Consider the following 20,218-nt stretch of genomic DNA (forward strand, 5'->3'; position numbering starts at 1 on the left):
TAAGGGACAATATACAGGAGTATGTGATTGTAAATAGTATCATAAGTGATAGCCAGCGTGGGATTACCAAGGACAGAAATCGTCAGACTAACCCAGGGCCGCAACGCCATGCAGGCCTGGAGATGAGTGGGGGGCGGCTGCAGGGCTGAGGGGAATGAGCGTTCTATTGTGGAAGTTCAACTGATCATAAAGTGATGGCATATCCTATTCCTTTAAATGTGTTTTGTCAGGTAGATAAGGGCACATGGAAGTTATAGGGAGGGAGGGAGTTCCTTTCATCAAGACCTCCTTCTCTGAGCCAGAATGTACAGTCACTCAAGAAGAGCTGCTCCCACTCGGGTGAACTTGAGTGGTCCGTGTGTTACATGGACCACCATTCATCTTAATGTCCGCTATGTAAAACTAAAACTAAATGCCTGGCTGGCAAAATGCCTTCCTTCAGCAAAAACAGCTGTTTGCTGGGGTGTCAGAATTAGGACACAAGGCAACCAGCCGATTGCTGTAGTGGCCACATTTTGAAAAGGGATGCCTCTGATAAAATACCCCCTCTAACACATTAGGACCTGTGCCAATTTTAGTTTTTCGTTTCCACCTTTCAAGAGCCATAACTTTATTTTACTTTTCCGACTTTTCAGTTCGCATACAGTAGCCGTATAATGATTTATTATTTTTTGCGTCACAAGTTGTATTTTTTAATGCCACTATTTAATTCTCCATACCTTCTATTGAAAACAGATTTTTTTTTTATTTGGGGTGAAACAAAAAAAAACAAAAACTAAATTCCAGGTTAAGGTTTTGCAGTATTCACTGTGTGCTAAAAAGGGCATGATCAGTTTATTCTATGGTTCATTTTAGAGTACAAAGGCCTTCTGATCACATTTTATTCATGTTTTTTTTGTGGTGGGGGTCAAGGTGACCCAAAAAAATGGCCAATCAGCCATTTTTATTTTGTGCTCTATTACGGCACGAGTGTCAAACACAAGGCCCGCGGACCGAATCCGGCCCGCCAGACCTAGTCATGTGGCCCGCGCAGCAAGCGAGCTGGCGGCGGCGACTGGGCACAGGGAGATGTGCTCATCTCCAGTCATCTGTATCGCCGTCCTCAGGACAGCGATACAGATGCCTGCCTGTGCTGCGGTAGGGGAGGGAGAGGCGTGTCCCTTTCCCTTCCTCTGATAGGCTGCCGGCCTAGTGCCTGCAGCCTATCAGAGGCCGGCGCAGGCGGCGCGATGAAGTCATCGCGCTGCCTGAGCCATAAAGCGTGGGACACAGGCCAGAAGAAGCCTGCATCGCATCACTGACATGGAGGTAAGTATGTGTTTTTTTTTATTATGTACAATACTTTTACTGGCGGGGGCTGTTATTACTGGCAAAGGGGGGGCTGTTTGTTATTACTGGCAAAGGGGGGGCTGTTATTACTGGCAAAGGGGGGGCTGTTATTACTGGCAAAGGGGGGGCTGTTATTACTGGCAAAGGGGGGGCTGTTATTACTGACACAGAGGGGCTCTTATTACTGGGGGCTCTTATTACTGGCACAGAGGGGCTCTTATTACTGGGGGCTGTTATTACTGGCACAGAGGGGCTCTTATTACTGGGGGCTGTTATTACTGGCACAGAGGGGCTGTTATTACTGGGGGCTGTTATTACTGACACAGAGGGGCTCTTATTACTGGGGGCTATTACTGGCACAGAGGGGCTGTTATTACTGGGGGCTGTTATTACTGACACAGAGGGGCTGTTATTACTGGGGGCTGTTATTACTGGCACAGAGGGGCTCTTATTACTGGGGGCTGTTATTACTGACACAGAGGGGCTCTTATTGCTGGGGGCTGTTATTACTGGCACAGAGGGGCTCTTATTACTGGGGGCTGTTATTACTGGCACAGAGGGGCTCTTATTACTGGGGGCTGTTATTACTGACACAGAGGGGCTCTTATTGCTGGGGGCTGTTATTACTGGCACAGAGGGGCTCTTATTACTGGGGGCTGTTATTACTGGCACAGAGGGGCTGGCTGTTATTACTGGCACAGAGGGGCTCTTATTACTGGCACAGAGGGGCTCTTATTACTGGGGGCTGTTATTACTGGCACAGAGGGGCTCTTATTACTGGGGGCTGTTATTACTGGCACAGAGGGGCTCTTATTACTGGGGGCTGTTATTACTGGCACAGAGGGGCTCTTATTACTGGCACAGAGGGGCTCTTATTACTGGCACAGAGGGGCTCTTATTACTGGGGGCTGTTATTACTGGCACAGAGGGGCTCTTATTACTGCGGGCTGTTAATTACTGGCACAGAGGGGCTCTTATTACTGGGGGCTGTTATTACTGGCACAGAGGGGCTGTTATTACTAGGGGCTGTTATTACTGACACAGAGGGGCTCTTATTACTGGGGGCTGTTATTACTGGCACAGAGGGGCTCTTATTACTGGGGGCTGTTATTACTGGCACAGAGGGGCTCTTATTACTGGGGGCTGTTATTACTAGCACAGAGGGGCTGTTATTACTGGCGGCTGTTATTACTGGCACAGAGGGGCTGTTATCACTGGGGGCTGTTATTACTGACACAGAGGGGCTCTTATTACTGGGGGCTGTTATTACTGGCACAGAGGGGCTGTTATTACTGGGGGCTGTTATTACTGGCACAGAGGGGCTGTTATTACTGGGGGCTGTTATTACTGACACAGAGGGGCTCTTATTACTGGGGGCTGTTATTACTGGCACAGAGGGACTCTTATTACTGGGGGCTGTTATTACTGGCACAGGGGGGCTGCTATTACTGGCATAGGGGGGCTATTATTACTGGCACAGGGGGGGCTGTTAATACTGGCACATGATTGGGGGCACTATAGGGGCATCTACTGAGGCCACAAAGAAGGGGTATTTTATATGGGCTCTCTGTACAGTACAATTTTACTGGGACACATGGTGGGTACTATGGTGAAGGGGGGAGAGGAGTACTATGGGGTCATCTACGGGGGACACTAAGAAGGGGTATTTTATACTTGCAAATTATGGGGGACACTGAGGGCATCTACTGGAGCATTTTATACTGGTACATTATGGGGGGCACTAGGAGGAAGGAGGGTGTGGAGCACTATGGGGTCATTTACTAGGGGCACTATATAGGGGTATTTTATACTGGCACATTATGGGGGCACTATGAGGACATTAGCTCTAATGGGGGCATTACAAGGGGGTATTTTTTGCACTGTCACATTATAAGGAGAATTATTACTACTGGGGGGGGGCATTATGGTGGGCTTTATTACTCCCCCATGGTATGACCCCCTAGTAGCAGCACCAGCCTCTCCCTGCTCTGCTATCCCTCTGCCCCTTCTCCAAATACTTATTATGAAATCTTTCTCATTAGGATAAAACACCTCATCAGCTCCACCGAGCCCCCGGCCAAAGTGTGGAAGTGGCGTCCGAGATCCCCAAGGGCCAAGCCAAGTAACTAAGTTTTCCGGCCCTTTGAGGGTGACCAAACTGCTGATGCGGCCCCCGATGAATTTGAGTTTGACACCCCTGTATTACAGCATTCACCACACATGCTAAGTATTTTTATATTTTAGCAGTTTGAACATTGTCGGACGCTGCGATATCAATCATGTTTATTTTAATTATGTAAAACTGGGAAAAAGTTTGTGGGGGGAGGGGTTTATATAAACATTTTTTTAACTTTCATTTTGAGTTCCATTACCTGAACATGCAACCATTTGCAGTCTATGGGAATTTTACTGATTGTAGGCAGGGCTTAAAAGGCAGTTTACTATGGTAGGTCTGGGACCCTTCCATCGCAACCTACTAGAATCCTGTGATTTTACTGCAGGAGGTTTTGATCACAGAGAGAGGGAGCCCCCTCCTTCTCGCCTCTAAGATGCTGCGGATGCTATTGACTGCGGCTTCCGAAGGGTTAAATTCCTGTGAATGGAGTTTAGTCTGATCCGGGTCATTGCAGCCAGGTATCAGCTGTATTACACAAATGGCACCCACTGCGTATGGAGCGGGCTCAGCTCGTGAGCCCACTCCATACATTCCTCCTGCATGTATGGCGTATATATTTTCCATTAAGGGGCTAATGGTTGGGAAAAAACATGTGACCACTAAGGTAGGCTGAAGAGTCCCTCATATTGTTAGAAGCTTCTTGAAACTGGTGTTATTTTGCCACTGACTCAGAAACAGGTATTACAATGTGTATCCAGAGACATCCCAAGACCAGATGAAAACCTTTCTACATGTCTTAAGGGAGACTTCAGACATGCTGAACTTCTGAATGAATAACAGAGGTATACGGTGCTATACTCAGCTATCTCCATCAGTCCCACATCTCGACTGTGTTGAGGCTTCCTCAGGAAAAAAAAAACAACACAAAAGAAAACCAACTGTCTGTACATGGATCTTGCTGCTCATGGTGCTGCACCCATATTAATGGGGTTGTCCATTCACTGTTAATACGGATCATCTCAGGATGTGGTTTTGCTTTATTGATGTGTGTTTCCTGCCTCGGACTCTGATTGTTTGTGATTCTGTATTATATGAAAACTCTTTAATAAATATAGAATTATAACTGTGGAGTCCGTTGACCAAAATTTCAACTCCAGTAGCTCCAGTTTCCACAATAATGGCTCATCATGTATAACAGTAGTAATAACAAATTTACTGTAGTAAAATCATCAAGTAAATAATCAAGTTACTTAGATTGAATCTAAAATATACTTATTGGAATACAATGTCTGAACAAAAAACTTTTATAAATTGCAACATACTACTATGCATTCTAATGAGCTCTTAACAAGCTTTGCCTCTAATGCCACCAGATGTAAGGCAGCTATCCTAAAAGTCAATATTCAGCTCTTAAAATAAGCCTTGAGACATGACTTGGATATTAAATAAGCCAGCACCTCATCTGCAGACAGCTGTTTCGGGGTGATTGCCCCTCATCAGTGCAGAGCAGAGAGTATTGGCTTAACTGGGTAGGAGGCCTGTGTCCGAGCAAGGGGGAACTAACTCTCCTTAGGGAGAGAGCACCTTAATCAATCAGTGTGAGGAGACTTATAGGCCATACATGCTCATCCCTCCCAGAATTCCAGAGGAGCATGTATGGCCTATAAGTCTCCTCACACTGATTAAGGTGCTCTCTCCCTAAGGAGAGTTAGTTCCCCCCTTGCTATGCATTCTATACATGGAATTTTTTAAACTGAAAGGGGTTCACTAGGCTTTTAATACTGATGAACTATGCTCAGGATAGGTCCTCAATATCAGATCTGCGGGTGTCTGACACCTGGCACCCCCACTGATCAGCTCTATGAGGAGACGGCGTGCACAGTACGCATGTGCAGTCTCCCTTCTCTCTTCCTGCTCACCGCTGCTGTCTATGGCACTATGGCACCGCTGCTGTCTATGGCACATACAGCTGATCATGGGGGGGGGGGGCTGGGTGTCGGACCCCTGCCGATCTGATATTAATGACCTATCCTGAAGATAGGTCATGAATATTAAAATCCCGGACAACTCCTTGAAGCATAACAAGCAAAGCCGGAATTAGACATACAGGTAATTCAGTTTCCACGAGATCACCACGACGGCTACAAGGAGATTGACCCCTGACCTCTGTAGGGGCAGGAACAGAGAGAGGGTTTAAATCCCCCCCTCCCACCACCAACACCATAGGGGACTCATAGGAAATGGAAATTGAATCCTTAATCCACCGTGCTAAGGAGGACCTGGAGGCTTTTAGACCCTTATTCTTACCTGAGAATAAGACAAATAGGTTTTTGGATCTACGGAAACCTTTTGACACTTCGAGATACCGTAAGACTGAGCGTCTTACGTCTAGTGAGTGGAAGCTAGATTCCCCATCATTAGAGGGATTACTGCAAAAGGAAGGTAAAACTATCTCCTGGTTACGGTGGAAATCCAATACTACTTTAGGCAGAAACCCTGGATCTAACTTAAGAATAATTCTATCATCGGTGATACGGAGATAGGGTTCTTGTATCGATAGAGCTTGAATCTCGCCTAGCCTTCTTGCGGACGTGATGGCCACCAAGAATGCGGTCTTTAGAGATAGATGTTTGGTGGAACAACTAGATAGGGGCTCAAACGGGGCAACTGTTAGGCCTGTGAGCACCGTATTGAGGTCCCAGTTGGGGATCCTGGATTTTAGAGAGGGGCGTAGCCGAGAAGCAGCTTTCATAAATCTTTTGATCCAGCGATGATTGGCTAGATCTTGATCAAAAAAACAAGTTAGGGCAGAGACTTGTACCTTCAAGTCCCTGCTGGAGGAAGTCCAAGTTTTTCTGAAAATTGGGCGGCTCTAAGTTTGGGGCAGGGTTACAATCCAGGAACAGAATCTCTTGCAAATCTTTAGATAGATCGAGAAGGTAACCTTCTTCCTACTCGCTTTCAGGATAGATATCACTTGGTCAGAAAGCCCTTGTGACTTCAACCTCTGGACCTCAGGATATAAGCTGATAACTTGAGGAAGCTCGGGTTCGGGTGTAGAATTGGCCCTTGATGAAGCAGGTCCCTCCTGGAAGGAAAAGGCCATGGGTCCTCTATTGATAGGTTTTTTAAGGAAGGGAACCGGCTCCTTTTCGGCCAATAAGGAGCTATTAGAATTAGAGACGTGTCCTCTAGGTTGAGTTTTTGAATTATCCTGGGAAGTAGAGGCAAGGGTGGAAACGCATAACAGAGATCCCAGTCCCAATGAATTGTGAGCGCATCCAGCGCCCAAGGATTGTCCCGTGGGTTCAATGAACAGAATGTTGGTACATTTGCGTTCTTCTTGGAGGCGAACAGGTCCACTTGTGGAGTGCCCCATCTTTCTACCAGAACCTGAAACACGTCCTGATTTAGAGACCATTCGGTATGGTCTATTAACTGGCAACTGAGATAGTCTGCTTCCACGTTCAGTATCCCTTTCAAATGAATTGTGGAGATGGATCTCACATGGGACTCTGCCCAATTGAAGATCTTTCTTGCGACGGACATCAGTTTCTCCGATCTCGTGCCTCCCTGGTGAGAGAGGTAGGCTACCGTCGTCGTATTGTCTGAAATAATTTTTACGTGTCGACCCACGAGAAGGATTTCTGCAGCTTTCAGAGCTTTCCAGACCGCTTCCAGCTCTCTGAAGTTGGAAGATTGAGAGCGGGTTGTTGGAATACAGGAACCCTGAAAGAAGTGATCTCCCACTTTCACTCCCCATCCTTTTTCGCTTGCATCTGTAAGCACTTGAATGTAGGGAGTCTTCTCCCAGGCAACTCCCAAGGACAGATTGCTTGTGCTTTTCCACCAGTCTAGGGAGGTGTTCACCGCTAGAGGTATCAGAACTTTGTGATCCAAGCAGGACTGTTGCTTGTTCCAAGTTCTGAGGATCCATGACTGGAGGGATCGGAAGTGGGACTGGCTCCATGGGACAGACAGAATGCAGGATGAGAGAAGACCCAGGAGACTCATAGCTTCCCTTATGGGACAAGACCTCCTGTTCTGAAACAGTCGAACCTTCAATTGGAGGTTTTTGACCTTGTCTGGTGGAAGAAAGGTATGTTGAGCCCGAGAATCCAGGACGACACCCAAAAACTGGATAGTGCTGGAAGGTACAAGATTAGATATTTTCTGGTTCACCAACCACCCTAGATTTTGGATGAGAGACAGGAAGGTTAAAAAGTCTGTTCTGAGTTTGTTCTCTGAATTCCCAATCAGGAGGAAATCGTCCAGGTATGGTATAATCACCAATCCCTTGTGTCTCAGGAAGGCCACCATCTCGACTACCAGTTTCGTGAAGACTCTGGGCGCAAATGATATCCCAAAGGGAAGGGCCGTAAACTGGAAGTGACGGGTTACCCCCCTGTGGTCCTGGATGGCAAATCTCAAGAACTTTTGACACTCTGGATGAATTGGGACGTGGTAGTAAGCGTCCTGAAGATCTACTGAACACATCAGGGCATTCCTCCCTATTAAAGGAATCAGGGACTTTAGGAATTCCATCCTGAATTTCCGATAAATTATAAATTTGTTCAGGGCTTTTAAGTTTATAATCATACGGAATGAGCCTTCTTTTTTCTCTACCAGAAAAAGATTCAAATAGAACCCCTGTCCTAGCTGTGTTGATGGGACCCGTACTATCACATCCATCGCCAGAAGGCTTTGAATTCCTTGCAGAATCTTTTTGCGTACATTGGAGGAGTTTGGATTGGTAACAATGAAGCGGTTTGGGGGAGATGAAGAAAGTTCGATTCGGTATCCGAATTTTATGATGTCCCGGACCCAAGGATTCGGGGTAATGGACTCCCAGGGAGTCAGAAAATTCTTCAATCTCCCCCCGACTCTGGCATCATTGTTTATCCGAGGACTTATTTTGGGAGGAAAAGGGGTTACTTCTACCCCTGCCCCCTTTCGGATAGCTCCAGCGTCCTGACTTCCCTTTATCCCTAAAGGATTTGTTCTGGCTAGTGGGGGCCCGAAAGGGATATTTCCTTTTATAGGGTCTCTCCTCTGGGAAGCCCTTTTTCTTGTCCGCAGCCTTTTCTAAGATACGGTCCAAGACAGGGCCAAAGACGTACTCCCCTGAGAACGGGATGGAGCATAATTTCATTTTTGATGTGTTGTCGCCTGACCAGCTCTTCATCCACAAGGCGTGGCGGGCCGCATTGGAAAGACTGGCGTCTTTCGCAGCAAATCTGACAGATTCTGCCGAGGCATCTGCCATAAATGCTGTGGCGGACTTCAATAAGGGGAGGGACCTTAAGATCTCTTCCCTGGGAGTATTATCTCTGATGTGAGATTCTAGCTCATCTAGCCACAACCTCATGCACCTTGCTACCGAGATGGCCACTTCCCACGATTTTTTTAAAAGACTATCTGCCTTCCTATCCATGGGGTCACGCAACTGAGAGGTGTCTTCAAAGGGCAAGGCAGTCTTTTTATTGACTTTTGCGACTTGAATGTCAACTTTTGGTGTTTCGCTGAAAATTTTCCCTTCGTTAGTGTCAAATAACAGACGGTTCTTAAAGGACCTGGACACCCCCAACCGCTTCTCTGGGTTGGACCATTCATCGAGCACCATATCTCGTATGTTCTCATTGATTGGAAACACACGCGTCTTTTTAACCCGGAGTCTCCCAAACATTTCGTCCTGAACTGAGTGGGCTCTTGGGGTTTCTTCTACCCCCATAGTGGCCCGGACAGCCCTTAGAAGGTCTGGCATCTCATCCAACGAAAAACAAAATTTCCTATCTGATTCTGTAGTCTCAATATCAGAGGATGCCTCCTCGTCCACCCAGGCTCTAGATGATTAGGCATCTTCCCCTATCACCTCCGGGTCTGATAAAGAAGGAGATGGTCCCCTTCGCTTTTTAGGTGGAGGTGGGTCCCTGGGTAAGGGGGAAATTTGGGATAAGGAGGTTTTTACTTCCTCATGTATCATGGACCTCAATTCGTCAAAGAAGGAAGGCTGTTGTTCAGCAATAACGCTAGAGATGCAGTCCTTGCATAGTCTCTTGCGGTAGTCGTCCGGAAGCCGTTTGAGGCAGGACACACACTTAGCTTGTTTTCTGACCCTCCTTAGAAACCTGGGAAGAATAACCCCCATCAGCCATGAAAGTATACATGGAGATAAATAGCCAGAAGCCCCAAGCCAGAGATGTGAAGGAGGAGGAACAAGCAACCTGGTACAGTGTCTAAGAACAAGTAACAGGGCAAAAAAAGCGCTTCCCCACAGGGGAACTTACGGCAGGCGGCACAGAAGGGTCTCCAGGGGAGCGGGGTTCAGTCGACATGACTGCACGCTGACTCCGATGTACGCCGGTACACAGAGACGTTCGGCACTTGCTGGCGCCGAAATTTGAACTGGAGACGCTTCCTGGATGACGTCACTTCCCCCGTCCACCGGAAGTGACGTCTGCCGCTTTTCTGAAGCGCTTAGGCGCGCACCCGGCGATAGCCAAGGAGGCCTGGTGGGAGATCGCGGCCCGGGAGCAGGCTCACATATAGAAATGGAGCGAGGCCTCCCTCCTTCACCCCTGCCCAGCGTTAGTACAAAGACCACAGGAGGGCAGGGGGAACACCAGGTAAGGTGTCAGGAAGTTATCCATCTTCATCTCCCCACAGGGAGACTCTCTCTGCCCCTGTCCTTTGTACCGACAGGAAACACTGGTGTTGGTGGTGGGAGGGGGGGATTTAAACCCTCTCTCTGTTCCTGCCCCTACAGAGGTCAGGGGTCAATCTCCTTGTAGCCGTCGTGGTGATGAGGTGGAAAATTTGTTCAGAAACATAATCTAGAACCTGAACAAAAACACTGTCACATAGTTTTAAATCGTCTATAAACTTGTCCTCAGAAAAAGTATTGTGTTAGATAGATCCTACTTCATGGCCTCAAATCTGATCATATGATCACTGGTTTTGGGGATTTTGGCTTGATTAAAAATGCTAAACTTTCCTAAATTCCTATGAAAGTAAAGATGCAAAATGTTCTGCATTTACCCAATCAATTATACAATATTAATAATATATATTTAATCATGTTATTTTGAAGCCAGAGTTGGAACATTCCCACAAACTGACTACACCCAAATTTGACTTCTACTCCATATCCACGGCCATAGACAAAACCCCTTAAAATGACATAGAAGAGAAGGATCAAAAAAGTCACAAAAATAGAAAATGATGAATGTATGGTCTTCCCAGTGTATTCTTAGAAGTAAAGTTTATTTCTTTTTGTAAACTGAAACAAAAGGAAAACTCTAGAAATCAGAGCTAGAAGTTCACTCGGGGGTCCTGCCAATTTGGCCAGAACTACTTTCATCACATGATTCAAAATCACAGGAATATTAGTCATCAAAACATGTTTTTTTTTATTTTTTTTTAATCAAATCTTTATTTAAGATTTTCTTTTGTAAATAAAGCAATAGAAAAACATTGTACAGTTAAACAATGAAGAGAAAACATAGAATACATCCTTGATCTGACACAGAGCATACATAATGAAAAACATGCTGATGTTTTTAACATAATAAAAACCTGCTTTAGAAATAGTTTCTACTCAACTCGGTACACCATATAGCCTGGTTCACTCTGATGACCTCCAACTTCTGTTATGTTTTATGTAACCTGAACACAGTGATTCCTGGTGCTTACGCTCCAGCAACTGTCATTATTGTATTCCCAGTCTCTCTTTTTGCCATTGTGTACCATGCTTTTCTGCTACTTTTGCTTCTCACAATTATATTTCAATAAAAAGAACATTAAAAAGAAATAGTTTCTGAGAAGTTCTGAACACGGATTTAATGGTATTCTCAACAAATATTTATTTACTCTATTTGTACATAAAAAATGTAAAAATTATTCATTTTTAATTACTAAAATAAAATAAAAAGTTCCTCTGTATAGATATATTGCTGTTACATACCGGTTATGGTGCCCCAGTGTTCTGATTCCTTCTCAACACCGTTCTTTTAATAAGGTCTCCTGCACACGACCGTATCCATTTTGAAACCTGCGGACCCGCAAAATATTGATACCTTCCATGTGCAGTCCACATTTTTCTCAGTCCCAATAATAGAAATAGCTATTCTTGTTTACAAAATGGACAAGAATAGGACATGTTCTATAATTTCTGGGATGGACATATGGATGCAGACAGCACACAGATTACATCCATGTGCCATCTGTTTTTTTGGTGGACCCATAGAAATTAAAAGGTCCATGTGCAATCTGCAAAAAATGCGGATTGGACGCGTATCCAAAATAGGGTCGTGTGCATGAGGCCTAAGTGTCCTGGATCTGTGATCACACTAGCCTTCACACTACAGCTGTGTTCAATTCTGATTTACCTAAAAATGAACGTTATACAAATTGACCCCTAATGGTGGAAGAAATTAGAAAGAAAAAAAAAACACACCTGGAAAACTTGCGATTGAGCTAAAAATGAAGTAGAAACTGCTAGTGGTGCTTGGTTAAAGATCACACAACCAAGGTGGTGCACCCTTTATTTTAGGTTCTGCATCAGGGTATATGTTGAGGCAGGGTCACGTTAATACTTGGTGGGATCTCACCTTGCGCCTATACAGGCTGCCACTCTGCCATGGTAAGGGTCAAACCGATCGATGCTAGGTATCCTCCTTGGTTTGTCATTCCAAGGTCTTTCAGCCTGGACCTGTAGTTCAGCCAAGGTGGTTGTGCAACCAAGGCTGCTCTGCATGGGAGATTCATCATGGTAGATCTCAATGTGAGAGAGATCTGGTGATCGAACTGACCACGGGAGCTGGTCACTGTTCCCTCCATGAATACCAGACAGGAATGGGCATGGTAATGGCATCCCACCCCATGACACGAGGTGTTGTTCCTGTGTTGTCTCTGCACTATGCATGATGGCAAAATATGGATATCTTCCACTTCTTTCTCAGCCCCATGAATAGAATTGTCTATTCTTGTCCATAAAATTGACAAGAATCAGACATGTTCTATAATGTGCGGGACGGATATATGAATGCGGACTGCTCATGGATAATATCCATGTGCTGTCCGTTTTTATTGTGGACCCATAGAAATTAATGGTTCTGTGTGCGATCCACAAAAAAATGCGGAGCAGACGCAGATCCAAAATATGGTCATGTGCATGAGGCCTTAGCCATAGTACCAATACAGACAGGTCACTCCATCAATCCATGTTTCTTCACCCACTAATGGGATCAGCACAGTTAGGGCTCAGGCACACGAATGTATTTTCTTTCCATGTCCGTTACGTTTTTTATGCGGATCGTATACGGAACCATCTATTTTAATGGGTCCGCCATAAAAACGGAAGGTACTCCGTGCGCATTCCGTTTCCGTATGTCAGTATTTCTGTTCCGCAAAAAAATAGAACATGTCCCATTATTGTCCGCATTACGGACAAGGTTAGTACTGTTCTATTGGGGGCCAGCTGTTCCGTTCCGCAAAATACGGAATGCAGATCCGTTTTTTTTGCGGACAGCAAAATACATACTGTCGTGTGAACAAACCCTTAGAGGAAGAGGCAACACAGTAAACATGTCCAAACATGTCCACCATCTGACCCGTTAGAAAACTATAATATTGGTGACAACCAGGTCAGTACTGCGTTTTGTCATGATCCATTTCTGTCTGTGAGGAGACATACAGGCCCACTTACATGGAGCGATGATTGTCTGAACAAATGTTCATATAAACACCCGTTGCAGATCATTTCCCTGCAAAAAAACATGTCTACCGATTAGTCCTCAGGTTAGGTCATCAGTATCTGATCGGTGGGAGTCCGACACTCCTGTGAGCACCGCGGCCTTCTCCGTGCTCACTAAGCACAGCGCCGTACAGTCGCCGTGCTGGGTATTGCAGCTCAGCCCCGTTCACTTCTATGGAGCTGAGCTGTGCCTAGGCCACGTGACATCACTGAGAGAAGGCCGTGGCGCTCACAGGAGAGCTGCTGCCTTGTCAAACAGCTGATCAGCAGGCATGCTGGGTGTCAGAGATACTGATGTTACACTTTAAAAAGAAAGGGTTTTCCATATATTGCCTTTGGAGCTGTGGCACTCAATAAAAGCCACCAATTCATTATAGCATTACATAATACAGTGCATGTGGAAAGTCTTCAGACCTTTTCACCTTTCTTCAAAATTTGTTATGTTGCAGCCTTGTGCTAAAATTTTAAAAAATCAAGTTTGCCCCCATCATTCTGCTCTCATTATCCTATAATGAGAGGGTGAAAAGAGAATTTTAGAAATGTTTGCAAATTTATTAAAAAGAAAAAACTAAAATTGTGCATGGCCATAAGTATTCAGTCAGACCCTTTGCCATGACGCTTGAAATTTAGAGGCCTCCCATTTCTCTATCTAGATCATCTTGTTCGGATATTTCTACACCTTGGTTGGAGTCCACCTGTGGTAAATGCAGATGACTGGACATGATTTGGAAAGACACACCCCTGTGTATATTAGGTCTCACATCTGACAATGCATATCAGAGCAAACACCAAGCCATGAGGAGGGAAGATCTGCCTGTAGAGATCAGAGACTGGATTGTATGGAGTCATAGAAGGGTCAAAAGAATTCTGCTGCACTGAAACTTCCCAAGAGCATAGTAGCCTCCATAATACTTAAGTGGAAGAAGTCTGGAGTGCTCTGGATCTCAGGCTGGGCCTTAGTTTCACCTTCCAAAGACAATGGGGTCATTTATCAAACTGGTGTAAAGTAGAACTGGCTTCAAATTTTTCAAAGGAGCTGTCCAAAATGAAAGGTGGAATCTGATTGCTTCTATTTTATACTAGTTTGATAAATGACCCCCAATGACCCTAAGCAAACAGCCAAAACAACACAGGAGTGGCTTAGGAACAACTCGAAGAATGTCCTGGAGCAGCCCAGCCAGAGCCCTGACTTGAATCCAATCGAACATCTCTGGAGAGATTCTAAAACGGCTGGTGGTCCCCATCCAATCAGAGGATATGCAGAGAAAAATGCCAGAAAATCCCAAAATCCAGGTGTGCAAACCTTATGGCACCATACCCAAGAAGACTGTCATCCCTGCCAAAGGTGCTTCAACTTAGTACTTGTCTGAATACTTACGTCAATGCAAGATTTTAGTTTTTACTTTATAATAAATTAGCAAAGGTATCTAATATTCAGCTTTTGGGGCATTGAGGGCAGAATGAAGGTGAAAAACTTGATTTTATTTTTTATATTTTAGCACAAGGCCTCAACATAACAAAATGTAAAAAAAGTGAAAGGGTCTGAAGACTTTCTCAATGCATTGTACTTATTCATGGAATGGGGAGTTTCTTGTCACCTCTCCCAATCTACACTTTAAAGTCGATCTATTTTGCAAAATCTAATATCCAGCAACTAAAAGGTTCTTTTCTGATTGCTTCCATGAGATCATTGTATTTTCAGCAGAGCAGGTGCAATTGTGAAAGCGGAGAAGGGAGACACTTGTTGCTATGCTAGCCCGGGCCTGCTACTCCATAGTCAGAATCCAAACTATTCATATTGTATTGAGGTGGTCCAAGATCACTCGGAACAGGCTATCAATATCAGTCAGCTGTTTGATGCGGCTGAGGTGCTCATGAAGGCGGTGAAGCCACTTCAATGCTGACTTCTCTCCAGACGGCCACATGATTAGTAGCAGGGGTATTAGGGCTCATGCGAAAGACTATCTGCAAAACATGGATGACATCCGTGTAAATTCCGCATTTTGTAGAACGGAACAGCCGGCCCCTAATAGAACAGTCCTATCGTTGTCCATGATGCGGACAATAATAGGACTTGTTCTGTTTTTTTGAGGAATGGAAATACGGACATACAGAAACGGAATGCACACGGAGAAAATTCTGTTTTTTTATGCGGACCCATTGAAGTGAATGGATCCGCATACGGTCTGCAAAAAACGGCACTGAAACTGGAAAAAATATGTTTGTGTGCATGAGCCCTTACAGCGTTGTCACATCTCCTCACACGAGCACTGCTATCCTCCAGGCAGCTGATCTGATAGAGCTATCCTAAGGATAGATTATCAATATGGTGATCTTGGACAACCCCTTTAGGCCTGCTGCACATCTGTATCTGTTTTGTCCACAAATTGCAGATCCGCAGAATACAGATAAGATCTGAGTGCATCCTGCAATTTGTGCAGGAGCCACTGTAATGAAGTCACAAAACAGGTTCTATAATTGCGGCTCCGCTGCGGACATTACACAGATGACATCCGTGTGCTGGCAGGTTTTTTTTTGAGGACCTATAGGAATGAAGGGGTCTGTCTGTGATCCGCAAAAAATTATCAGAGAATACGGTTGTGTGAATGAGGCCTTATTCTATTACCTACTAGATGACACTGGTATACCCATCAGATACCAGAGCTATTATTTACCGAAACCCAGTGTTATGTGGGTACTACAGAAAGTATTGAAAATTGCAAAGATGGACAATATGTGCGGTGCGCATTACGGCCCTTTATTCATACTAGGCCACGCCTCTAACTCCGCCCAAAGCATAATTACTGACCCCGTCACAACTGCAGCAGCTGGGGACCGGTCAGGTGAGTGCAAGGGCTCTTTCACACTTGCGTTCTTTTCTTCCGGCATAGAGTTCCGTCGTCGGGGCTCTATGCCGGAAGAATCCTGATCAGGATTATCCCCATGCATTCTGAATGGAGAGAAATCCGTTCAGGATGCATCAGGATGTCTTCAGTTCCGGAACGGAACGTTATTTGGCCGGAGAAAATACCGCAGCATGCTGCGCTTTTTGCTCCGGCCAAAAATCCTGAACACTTGCCGCAAGGCCGGATCCGGAATTAATGCCCATTGAAAGGCATTAATCCGGATCCGGCCTTAAGCTAAACGTTGTTTCGGCGCATTGCCGGATCCGTCGTTTAGCTTTTTCTGAATGGTTACCATGGCTGCCGGGACGCTAAAGTCCTGGCAGCCATGGTAAAGTGTAGTGGGGAGCGGGGGAGCAGTATACTTACCGTCCGTGCGGCTCCCCGGGCGCTCCAGAGTGACGTCAGGGCGCCCCACGTGCATGGATGACGTGATCGCATGGACACTTCATCCGTGCGCATGGGGCGCTCTGACGTCATTCTGGAGCGCCCCGGGAGCCGCACGGACTGTAAGTATACTGCTCCCCCGCTCCCCACTACTACTATGGCAGCCAGGACTTTAATAGCGTCCTGGGTGCCATAGTAACACTGAACGCATTTTGAAGACGGATCCGTCTTCAAATGCTTTCAGTTCACTTGCGTTTTTCCGGATTCGGCGTGTAATTCCGGCAAATGGAGTACACGCCGGATCCGGACAACGCAAGTGTGAAACCAGCCTAAGGGTACTTTCACACTAGCGTTTTTCTTTTCCGGCACTGAGTTCCGTCACAGGGGCTCTATACCGGAAAAGAACTGATCAGACATATCCCCATGCATTCTGAATGGAGAGTAAGGCCTCTTTCACACTTGCGTTGTCCGGATCCGGCGTGTACTCCACTTGCCGGAATTACACGCCGGATCCGGAAAAACGCAAGTGTACTGAAAGCATTTGAAGACGGAACCGTCTTCCAAATGCTTTCAGTGTTACTATGGCACCCAGGACGCTATTAAAGTCCTGGTTGCCATAGTAGGAGCGGGGAGCGGTATACTTACAGTCCGTGCGGCTCCCGGGGCGCTCCAGAATGACGTCAGAGCGCCCCATGCGCATGGATGACGTGATCCATGTGATCACATGATCCATGCGCTTGGGGCGCCCTGACGTCACTCTGGAGCGCCCGGGGAGCCGCACGGACGGTAAGTACACTGCTCCCCGCTCCCCACTACACTTTACCATGGCTGCCAGGACTTTAGCGTCCCGGCAGCCATGGTAACCACTCTGAAAAAGCTAAATGTCGGCTCCGGCAATGCGCCGAAACGACGTATAGCTTAAGGCCGGATCCGGATCAATGCCTTTCAATGGGCATTAATTCCGGATCCGGCCTTGCGGCAAGTGTTCCGGATTTTTGGCCGGAGCAAAAAGCGCAGCATGCTGCGGTATTTTCTCCGGCCAAAAAACGTTCCGTTCCGGAACTGAAGACATCCTGATGCATCCTGAACGGATTTCTCTCCATTCAGAATGCATTAGGATAATCCTGATCAGGATTCTTCCGGCATAGAGCCCCGACGACGGAACTCTATGCCGGAAGACAAGAACGCAAGTGTGAAAGAGCCCTTATCCGTTCAGGATGCCTCAGGATGTCTTCAGTTCAGTCGTTTTGACTGATCAGGCAAAAGAGAAAACCGTAGCATCCTATGGTTTTATCTCCAGCGAAAAAAACTGAAGACTTGTCTTAATTTATTTTTTTATAGGAATGTATTAGTGACGGATCGGGCATTCAAAATACCGGAATGCCGAATCTGTGCATCCGGTCCGCGCATGCGCAGACCTTTAAAAATGAGGAGAAAAAAAATACCGGATCCGTTTTTCCTGATGACACCGGAAAAAACGTATCCGGTATTGCAATGCATTTCAGTCTGAAAAATGCCTGATCAGTCAGAAAAAATGACATGCGTTTGCATACAGGCAAGGAACTGCCTGCTGAAATCAAACAACGCAAGTGTGAAAGTACCCTAAGGCTGCATTCACAAGTCCGTGGTGTGTTGCGGATCCGCAACACACCAGCCCGGCACCCCCATAGAAATGCCTATTCTTGTCCGCAAGCTGCGGACAAGAATAGGACATGCTCTATCTTTTTGCGGAGCTGCGGACCAAAGATTGGGGCCGCGCACCGCAAATGCGGATGCTGACAGCACACTGTGTGCTGTCCGAATCCATTCCGTCCCCATAGAGAATGAATGGGTCCGCACCCGTTCCGCAAAATTGCGGAACGGATGCGGACCTATTTTGTGGCCCCTAAATGTGAGTAGTGCAGTGTGAAAGTACCCTAAGTTCCTTTATGGTTTGCAGCCTGTGGAGCCCCTGGGACGCGCTTTACTATCCATAGAAATATTAGCACATAAATCATCAGATTACAGGTATTTTAAGGTAGAAATTGCACCAAATAATGAAGTTACGGTCTAATATACAGGTAGAGTCCATACAGATAGTTTAGTGGTCCTCAGGTCAAGAAGAGGGACACTTGGGAGGTAGGAGGGAGTCCTGAATCATGGCTCTGAAGAGCAGGCCAGTGCTATCCCCGGCCGGAGAGCAGCACAAGCCTCCCGACAGGCCTCACCCCAGCAGCGGCCAAGAGACAGCACACAGCCGCCCCCGACTCCCCCACAAGCACGGCGGTCACGTGACCCCGCCCTCCTGCGCAGGTATGCCCTGCTACAAGCGCCCCGATATCCGGGTGCACTGGCCTCCTGCCACCTCAGGAAGGAAGGCGCTCTTACCTGGGGGCTGTCTAGCAATGCCTCCTCCAACAGCAGCTTATCCACTGCCGGCATATTGTCCTCCTCACGGCTGGTACGGAATTATTCAGCTGGGTTCAATAACAGCCCTTCCTTCTGGAGCTCAGCGACACGTACTGAACTGACGAGTGTAGCTATGGCCGCTAGTAGGCGGCAGATCTGCTGTCTGGTAAGAATGGGCCTGCAGCCTGCTCCACACCGTCCAGACAGGGGCACAGAGGGTTAATGCGCACGTGTTGCTACATTGTTTCAGTAGAAAATAACAAAACTTTATCAAACAAAAAAATGATCGATCCCCTTAGTAAAAAAGGCTACTTGGGGTGAATCTGACAGTCATTCCCCACTTGTGCTGCAGACCTATATTTCAATAGTGTCAGTCAGTGGTCCACAGAACAGTAGTACCACCCCAGATGTGACTGGGATTCTGGTATTGTATAACCCCAGCACCTTAACCCCATCCAGATTAGTGTGGGGTCCCTGCCCACAAATGGGCTAATCTATGGTATCTAGATCGCCCAGGACCCCCCCTCTGATAGACTGCGATCTCATATAGAACAACTGGCCCTCCTTGCTCGACGCGTTTCTAAACTATCTGTAGAGACTTTGTCATCAGGATCATATACGGGCATAGATACAGAGGTGCCTAACATGCAGAGAGAATTGGCGTTTACTGCACGTGGATCGCGCAGCAGCACCGGCACTGCAGGGCCAGTTGTACTATATGAGATCGCAGTCTAGGGGGGGTGTCCTGGGAGATCTAGACACGGATCCATTTTGTATTATCTTTAACCCCTTAAGGACTCGGGCCTATTTCACCTTACGGACTTGGCCATTTTTTGCAAATCTGACATTAAAACGCTTTGACTTATCCAGGCCATTCTGAGACTGTTTTTTCGTCACATATTGTACTTCATGACACTGGTAAAATGAAGTAAAAAAAAATCATTTTTATTTATAAAACAATACCAAATTTACCCAAAATTTGTAGAAAATTGCAAATTTGCAAGTTTCAATTTCTCTACTTCTATAATACATAGTAATACCTCCAAAAATAGTTATTACTTTACATTCCCCATATGTCTACTTCATGTTTGGATCATTTTGGGAATTATATTTAATTTTTTGGGGATGTTACAAGGCTTAGAAGTTTAAAATCTTTCAGAAATTTTTAAAAACCCAATTTTTAGGGACCAGTTCAGGTCTGAAGTCACTTTGCGAGGCTTACATAATAGAAACTACCCAAAAATGACCCCATTCTAGAAACTACACCCCTCAAGGTATTCAAAACTGATTGTACAAACTTTGTTAACCCTTTAGGTGTTCCACAAGAATAAATGGAAAATA

The 20,218-nt window shown here is 46.0% G+C and overlaps 1 protein-coding gene across 2 annotated transcripts in view; it reads right to left on the bottom strand.

The window, feature by feature from the left end:
• APPL2 (adaptor protein, phosphotyrosine interacting with PH domain and leucine zipper 2) overlaps window positions 1–20,218 on the bottom strand; it is a 108,732-nt gene that overhangs the window by 75,220 nt on the left and 13,294 nt on the right. Inside the window, exon 1 of one of the 2 annotated variants that reach the window (XM_040408086.1) lies at window positions 18,857–19,094. The exons of the other annotated variant lie outside the window; for it this stretch is intronic. Within the exon in view, the coding sequence (XP_040264020.1) occupies window positions 18,857–18,910 (54 nt within the window). The 5' untranslated portion in view covers window positions 18,911–19,094. Of the gene's footprint in view, window positions 1–18,856; window positions 19,095–20,218 lie in introns of those variants that run through there. 2 annotated transcript variants of the gene reach the window in all.

The sequence above is a fragment of the Bufo bufo genome, chromosome 1, assembly GCF_905171765.1.
Source record: "Bufo bufo chromosome 1, aBufBuf1.1, whole genome shotgun sequence".
NCBI classification, from domain to species: Eukaryota; Metazoa; Chordata; class Amphibia; order Anura; family Bufonidae; genus Bufo; species Bufo bufo.